The 9,028-nt window shown below is 42.6% G+C and overlaps 1 protein-coding gene across 1 annotated transcript; it reads left to right on the forward strand.

Annotated features, from left to right (window-relative positions):
- The first annotated feature begins 2,246 nt into the window (after window positions 1–2,246).
- On the forward strand, window positions 2,247–2,946 carry LOC6526592. Its single transcript, XM_002087664.3, has 2 exons — window positions 2,247–2,406; window positions 2,464–2,946. The coding sequence occupies exons 1-2, from the start codon at window positions 2,337–2,339 to the stop codon at window positions 2,856–2,858; spliced, it is 465 nt and encodes a 154-aa protein (XP_002087700.2). The 5' UTR covers window positions 2,247–2,336; the 3' UTR covers window positions 2,859–2,946.
- Window positions 2,947–9,028: the final 6,082 nt, after the last annotated feature.

Genomic DNA, 9,028 nt, shown 5'->3' on the forward strand with positions numbered 1-9,028 from the left:
CACACACACACATGAGCCGAGCGCAGAGATTTGAAAATTAATTTGCGAAAAGTTTCGCCTACTCAAATCTCGCCTCTCACATTTCACATTTCGCATCCTGCGTCCTGTGCGCCAAACTCGTATTTATATTTATTATTTAATTTCGCTTGTGTACTTTGGCGTATTTTTACGCTCCACTGCCGCCTCGTTCTTTTGCTGCGTTGACGGCAAAGTTTAATTTTTATTGTTGTTTGACTTTGTTAAATGATTTTTATTGCCTTTCAGCAGCTAGCTGGCCTTCGCCAAGGAGCAGCGAAGAAAGGCGAAGCCCTGGCCTTTGTAGGAATTTAATATAACTGCTGTGACCATATTGCCGAGCAAACAATGCAGTTGCCCCACTTTTTCGATGCCCCTCCATGTCCTTTATTGCTTTGGGATTTATTGGGGCTCTCCGCTGAGTTTGACGGTCCGTCTTGAGATATGGGGGCTATGATTTGGTTGTTTTGTATGTACCTCACTCACTGGCTGAGCTCAGCCAACTTCAAGTTTGGCAGCATAACTCATAAGTATCTCTCGCAAAATCAAACTGAAAACTGAGAACTGAAAACTGAGAACCTGTAAGTACAAACGTAAAAAGCAGTCTCGGTAGGAAACCACAACAAAGGCGCCTAGAAATTTAATGAAAAGCCTTGGCACACAGCTGCACTCAACTTCATGGGTTAGCTTGCTATTCAAATAATAAAGAAACAAATAATATAAAACAAGTTCTACTTTTGCTAGGAAGTAATGTAGTATATTTATAATAGCTCTGTGCTACATTTTGCCCTCTCTTTGACACTTGCTGCTATTTAATTGGCCCTGACTGTAGCTGTAGTCACTGCTAATATTCACTGAAAGAACTTTTCCGGTCACCACAATAAAGGAGTTTTCCAAGAGCCAAGAACCTGGTGTTCAAACACGCTTTTTTGTGGTTAGTTGAAAGAGTTTAGCCGCAAATTTAATTACAGCTCCTGACAACGACCACATTTAGTCGAAAAAAGCAAAGCAAAGACAAATAAATATAAAATATGAAATATTTCGAAATTTACGAAATATTTGTAATTCAACTTCAAAGGTGCAAGCACAAGAATGCAATTTGAGTTTAGTTCAAAATTGAATTTACATGCGATGCTAGTTTAAAGGTACTGAAATGCATTATTCATTGCTTAACACTTAACTTTAGTGCTCCGATGCAAACTCATCAGCATCAGCTTAATGGGTTAATTATCCTGGCAGATGTGGTGGCCGACAGGCTGGAGCTTCAAATTCGCTGTCCGCGCCCCTGGAAATGATTAATTGCAGTTTGCTGGCATCGCAAATGGCGAGTGCAATGAGTGCACGTCAAATGAATTGCATAATCAGCTGTCAATTACAGTCCTGTCAGAGGATACTTCGATGCTGGAAGGATCAGATGAGATCCTTTATTCGATGCGCCATCGGCATTAAACAAATTGCACTGCAGGCCATCGGCAGTGAATGAGTTCTGAATGGCTGCCAAGCGAACAATGGCGGCGACTCTCGATTAGAACGAATACATAGTTTCCATGGAGTGCATGGCTGCATGGCTGCATTTGTGTCAACTGGATTGTTATGCATGTTTGCATTACTGAGCGGTATATCTTTTTTCCATCCCCATCCCCCTTTTCCTCCTAGCAATTGTCCTTCGAAGGACAATGTACGCATTGCGTCACTGCGAGAGATACGCCCATTGTTTGAGCCGAAACAAAGGCAAGCCAAGCCAAATCCAAAGCCTGCCATGCCCTCCTGAGCTGAGCATTTTGCTCGGCCTCGGCTTTAGTCATAGTTTTAATCTCACTAATGGCTGGCAGGGTTTCAAGTCGATGGCGACACAGCTACACAGCTACACAGCCACACAGGACCTGCTGCTCATGTCACAAAGGTCCTTCGCTGCACACGACAATTCAATTTCGCCCCCATTCCCAAAAAGAATACAGAATACAGATGCCATGCACAATGCGAGTTACACATGGCAAGGGTTATGTTTTAAAAGTTTAGACGGCCTTAAAACACATGAAAAAGCCCTTTTGATATCAGAAAAGGTTACTGAAACTGTGATGAGTATCTGCTTGTTGCTCGTGTTTCATAATGCTTTACACAATGCCAGCAAACACGTCACTAAGTCAATTGGCACCTTTGAATAAGTGAAGAGTGAATCATTCGATCGGCCAACTCATAAGAGAACTCAGTACTTTATGGAGTGTTGAGCCACGAAAAAAGCTCCCTTTTAAATCTGAGAACGTAACTAGAGAACATCAGTAGCACTCGGAATCTCGGCTCGCAAACAGGTTGCTGTCGCAATGAGGAAACTGCAAATATTGAGTTTACTGTGCCTGGTGGCCTCTATAACCCTTGGCACTTCTTACGCTTGTAAGTCCGCATAATACGCATAATTGCTGATTAAATAAAACTTGTTTCGAATTGCAGATCCCAGGGCAAAGACCTCGTATGTAAATGACTTTGTCTTTCCCACCGATGAGGTGGACGTCATTCGCCCTTGGCATCAGTACACAAATGCGAGAGACTTGAAATTGGCCAAATGCAGTGACTTTCGTGGGGAAGACTCCTCTGGCAGTGCTCGTCTGATCTTCATCAGCTACGGGAAAGTGGAGGATCCTCTGCAGAGCCTACAAAAGGTGCTAAATGGTGAACTCAATCTACCGGAACTTGTGGATAGCCTAAAAGTAGTGAGCCGTGGGAAAAACCGCTTGGTTTTCGAGCTGCCAAGCGCTCTGGATGCTCTTTTCACACTGAATAGTTACTGCAATTTATATCACGATCGTAACGATTCCAACTATGAAATCATCAACGTTGAGAAATGATCAAAACTGATACTAGATTAGTTAACTCGACTTGGCTACGTCTACAAAGTTGCACTGGTTAATAAACTGTGATTAGTGATGAAGATGATTTTCAAACTTTGATTGATTTAATTGTACGCCAGAGGCATAAATCGTGATCAGCATAACATGTGACTCATGCTGAAATACTCGCACATTAGAGTTTTGGTTTTGGGGGTAATTCCCGGTGGGAATCACTAAAGTGAAACCTCGTTCGCAGCCAACTAAACTAACTAATGTTTGGCGCAGTCAAACAATCGAAGCCCATAAATATGTGGATGTGATTCGGCTTTGCTGATGGTCGCCAGGTGAAAGAGCCACCTGGGCTACCTACATATATGTATACATACGTACATACACGAATGCAATTAAGTTTGTTTGGCGGGATAACGCATTTGGTGGGGGCGTGGCAGGGGCGGTGGGTGGCTTGTTTATTGCCATCGCTGGTTTTGTATTAACTGGGCTGGGAAGGAAGGAGCCCAGCCCACGGAAGCCAAAGTCCTGGTTGTTGTCGCGCTGGTCGCCCTCGCTGTTGAACATGGCCACAGTGGCCTGGAATGGTGCCTACAGGATGCCAGGATAACAGGGTACGAGGATACCAGGATACCGGTACAGCAGGGGTACATGGCTGCACTGGGGAGTAAGGGCAATGGGCGAGCGGAGCTTTACAATTTACACATTAATTATGAGCAGACATGTGTTGTAGGCGTTTTGGCCAGGATCCTGGTGCGCCTTGGTGAGCCTTGCGACGCGGTAACAGGTGCCTCCAGTGACTTCATTGCCTCCTCCATTGCACTGGCAAAAACCATGCCCAGTTGCAGCCATTCCACTGCCAGAGATTTCACTATTTGGCTAGTTTTTCGGCCAGTGCACGAAGTATGCAAATTCAGGCTAGGCAAAATATGCCCCTGGCCGGCTTTTATGGCAGCGAATTAATGAACGCAGCCAACGAGGCTGGCTGATGGCGGCCAGGATGTGGGGTAGGTCATTATTTTGCCCATGTCCCTGCTCCTGCGGCTCCTCTATCCCCTCGCTGCTGCAATGCATTGCGGCCTGGTCAGCTTGTGGCTCCATGGAACACCTCTGCCCGAAACCCCGAGACACCGAGAAACCCGCCGCCGTGTGCAATAATAGCAATAATTTATCACCACGAGCCCAAATTATGCACGAACTCAATTGTGCGTGAAATTAAATTTTAAGCGCCAAACAGGACAAGTCGAGTTGTCGGCTCTGCCTCACCTGTTTACCCCAATAATTTGGCCAATTTCACTTGAGACTTGAGCCCACAAGACTGTCAAATATAATTGAAAATATTTCCAATTGCTCGGTGCGGCCACAAATGACACAAATGTGTGCATGGCCGGCATTTGTTTAGCGAAATAATTGGGAGTTTGGCTTGAAGTGCTCTTACCGAATTAATGAAATATTAATGCCGTCTTTAATTGTGCTGCCTGGGTTATCTGCACTCGAGCTGCACACTTGAAAAAGCTTGCACTTGCAAAATGCGCTTAATTACGACTTGCGGATTAAACTGGCCATTAAATGGAGCTCAGCATGTGTATCAAATATATATTTTTTTGTGTTTCGTAAATAGAAACGAAGTGCACACTTGGTTGCCAAATCAAAGCAAATCAAAAAACTTTTCCCAATTTACTTTTAGTTCCAGCGCAAACTTTGAGAGCTCAAAGCGACCGAGGGTCAGTGGGTATAAATTGGCAAATTGTCGGCGCAGAATTCTCGAAAGACATAAAATACCAAAACTTTCGATTGCATTTTTGTCGCCGAAGTACCTCTGATTGCCTTAAAAATAATTTATTGAGTCAATTGACTTTTGCAGCGAACTACCTCTCCTTCGTCTCTGCAAATAAACGCACTGCAATCGAACTTACAATCTCCGGGGAATCCCACACATTCACATGCACACTCACATTCACATGCACACTCACATTCACACTCACACTCACATTCACACTCACATTCACTTGATTTGATTGTGTTGACTCTGGCGGTGACTCTGACTTCGATTCAGAATGAGACTCTGAATCTGCAGAGGGAAATAAACTTAAGTGCAGCGGCCACGTTCCTGAGTTCCAAAGGAACTCGATTCGCTTCGATTCGATTGCGTTCGAAATTTGAAATTTATTGCGGCCGGAGTTCGTTCACATGGCAAGTTAAAGCTCCGGTTACATTTACATGACTCATTCAAACTCCGGCACTTGCTCATTTTGGGGACAGAGAAGGCGGAGTTGGGGTAAAAGTCCGGACATTTGCGAAATTCCTACTCAAACTCCGGGCAAATGCGAAACGAGTCACACACATGTCAATTCAATTCGATCGGAGGAGCGTGACGAACGAAGAAGGCCTATGAAGGAGCCCAAGTCGAGTCCTTGTTTCCTCTGGGGAACTCCTCCAATCGAACTCCACTGAAAGCACACATGTCCTCTGGTTTTGGCCAAATAAAAACGTCTCTCTTTCATTCACATTGATTGACAGGCGGAGTCGAGTCGAAGATGGGTACTGTCTCGTTGAATATGTCCTGTGGCTTGTCACCGAAATATCCTTTATAATTGGAAGGCATTTCCATATGCCAGGACGCACTCACGCACTTCAACTCTGGCTAAACAGGATTTCAATAATTGATTATGTCTGAATTGTGTTTCTAATGGGAATAAGCCAATGAAAGAATCTCTTTACTATGCCAAGTTATACAGGACTTATGGTATGTTGTATGATTATGATTGTATGATTAGTTGTATGGTTGATTTTACCAAGTTTAAATAACTTTGGAGTTTACTTAATAATTCTTTTTGAATTTTTTACTCCTATCGAAACGTTATCCACTCATATTCAGCCATTTAAGTGGAAACCCACCACGAATTCAGCAGCCACAACGCCGAAGTTCGGCTACAAACCGAAGCAAAGCTGCAGAAAGTTGTAGCTTTGTGGTCGTGTGGAAGGTGATTGCTTCGCTTGGATTTTGTATAAGAGTGGCGCAGTGTATGAAAATGGATAGTAAACAAATTATTGAGTAAACCAGACAGATAAACTAATAAATACGTACATAATCACCCATTGGGGGGCAGTGCAATACTTTAAATAAATATTCTCTCACACTTTTGAGTAATACTTTTTAAGTAATTGAATTCATAGACGCATTCAACGAAGCAAATCAAGTAAATCTGAGATTTATGCCAGCGTAACGAAAAAATCGCATAGGAATTTGGTTTGGAATTGGATTTATTGCAACTACTAAAGCGAAAAGATGAAAAATGTGTATCAATCCGTTGTTGGCAAAGGATGCTGCAAAATTCAGCAAAATGCTGAAGGCAAATACTTTATACTTGATACTTTATGGTTTCGCATTTTGTAGTTATTCGATACATTTTAGGGGAATTGCTGGACAACAAAATTGTGTGCCATAAATAATGCCAAATCGAATATCATAAATATTAAAAACAATTTTCATTTTGCCAAGTTTTTCGTGCAGCACAAGTGCAAATTGTATTGCAATTCAGGGAAATTGTGTAACTTAGACTTTCTCAATCAATGGAGAAAGTGAGTGTAACTATGTTAAAATAAGCGCTGTGATAAATGGACACGCTTGATTGTAGCTTTTATGCATTTAATTGAGTTTACAGTGTGGGAAATAACCCAACCCCTTTGTGATTTTGCTATCAAGTAACGCTTTTGTCTCTTTGTGGGCTGCTTAATTAATTTATTTAATTACACTCCCATTTGCATTCATTTTTAAACAGATGCAAATGCTTCCATTTCACTGCCATCGTGTCTGTTTATGTTGCCTGCAAATGAATAACAAACTGAATGCAAAATATAAATATCTGCATTATGCGTCGACTGAATATACTTTTATCATTCGCTTTTGCTTTTGTTGCATTGACATAAATGGAAAATCAATTAGGAAACGTAATGGTCTGGAAGTAATCATAAATTGGGTTGAAATAAATCGCAACAATTTTAAAGCTAATCCCACATAAATCGAATAAAGTCCACGGATTGAAGGCTTTTCGGGCGGGGATCAACATAAAATTGAAATTTTAATGACCATAATTATGCGTAGCTGAACCAGAAAACCCTTTTACGAAAGGATTTAAAAAGTTGAGAGTCCTCGAAAAAAAAGGGTAAGCAAAGGCAGTTAAATTGTATCATCAAATTAAATCCAAAGTCGTAACCTTTTTGAAGTAGGATTTCCTTTCCATCAGGTGATTCGTACTTTTTAATTATCGTAATGCACAAATAATATATTTTGTTAGCTGAACTCTTTTATTAATACAGCTAATTGACTTTTTGTGTTGGCCATTTCTATAATTTTAAATTGACTAAAATTGGGCCTCTGGTTTTCTGGCAATTAGTGCAATTGCAGTTTTAATTTTTAGTGGTTTTATACTACACGCTAAATTCGGCAACCGCAATTTTAATTTTTGTTTCAAGTGGCAAAGCCAACAAATTACTCAATAAAATGCTGAAAATCTAGTTTTTTTAAGGGCTCATCCACTGTTATAAATATTCGAGTGCCGAGTGCACAAGTCACAAGTAAGTCGCATGCATTTATGTAACAAAAGCCAGTTTCACATGATTTGGCCATGTGATTTTGGGGTCTAAAATCCCAGCAACTCTGATTTGGTCTGATTTGCATCGGAATCCAAATAAAGAACCCGGCTGGCAGAGGGACACATACATATTCAGAAAGATTTCGCATGCGGCGCACATTTTTGAATACATTTGACAATTTTCGTAAGAGAAATGAGAAATATTTGCATTTACTTGAGCAGCAGCAGCGACAACGACGACGACGGCAATGCAAAAATGTAATTTCCATGAAAGCAGCCAACTCCGGAGACGAAATGGCTGGAATCCACGGGACGTGGGCGAGGATGTCTGCCTGCAGAGTCCGGAGTCACGAGCCAAGCCGGAGTCATCCGAAGTGGCTGCAAGTGCGCAGGCATTCGGACAACTCGGCAGGGCTTCCACCAAGTCCTGGGCTTCACTGTGATCCCAGCATGCATGGCTGCACTGCGAGAAAATAGTTGTATAGTTGCATAGCTACTGCAAGCCAACTTTGAGATGAGAGCTAAGGAGCTAATGGCCACAAGCTGAGATGTGTGTTCAATAACTGGCGAATCTTAATGAAAGAAGTACTGATTTTTGCCAGTGTAGTGCCGGCCGTAAAACTGTGTGGGCGAGGAAAGTTTCTGGCGGTGTCTATTGTGCGGGTTAGCAGCGGCTGCATTTGCATCCCGACAGCAGATGCTCCACTCCGCCAGGCGAGGATTGGCATTGGAATGGGAATGAGGCAGTGGATGTGGATGTGGATGTGAGTATGCTATGTGGGATGTGCCAACTGGCTGGTGGGGAAGGGAATTTGGAGCGCCTGTCCGGCTGGCTGGCATGAAATATTTGACTTTTGATTAAAGCACCGGCTCAAGTGCCTGGCGGAGCTCCCTGCCTCCCTGCCTCCCTGGCTTCCCAGCTCCCTGCCACTCGACCAGACTCACTTGTCTCCCCAAATGCATTTCATATTGTGTTGCATAATTTTCTGCGGTTTCCCCACAGCTCTAATGTGGCAAAAGCCCTACAAAAAAAAATAAAAAAAATCTAAAATAAAAAAGAGCGCTCGACATTGTGAAAAGTTTCCCAAGAACTTACTACTGGGTAACTCTGCTTCCGTCGTTGTCATCGGTTTATTTTGTTGCTGTGTTGTTGTGGTGTTGCGAATGTGCATTGTTTGCTGTGGTGCTAGAAACTAGTCGTTTCCATTTCTCGCCGGCTGGCAAAAGTGTTGCCCAAGCTGCTGCACTTGTGCCAAAAGCGAGCGGAGCTAGAAGTTTTATGGAATTACACGTTCGAGGGCTCAACTGCCACTATCCCCCTCAAATGGCAAATAAGTTTGGGCGCCTGCACATGGCAGTTGCCTTCTGAAACAAACACTCAGTAGCTCTCACAAGTAGAGTTATTAATACAAGGCTGGTTTTTGGAATTATTCGGTATATATCTATAGTTAGATTGCAGTTCAAATTGAATAAAATTGAGTTCACAAGCCAGGCAAACATCAATGGCGCTTAATTGGCATGCGAAAAATCTTGGAGTCACCACCTCGTTGCGAACAGGACAAAAAATTAATCATACGCTCCGGT

This window comes from Drosophila yakuba, chromosome 2L (assembly GCF_016746365.2).
Source record: "Drosophila yakuba strain Tai18E2 chromosome 2L, Prin_Dyak_Tai18E2_2.1, whole genome shotgun sequence".
In the NCBI taxonomy this organism is placed as follows: domain Eukaryota; kingdom Metazoa; phylum Arthropoda; class Insecta; order Diptera; family Drosophilidae; genus Drosophila; species Drosophila yakuba.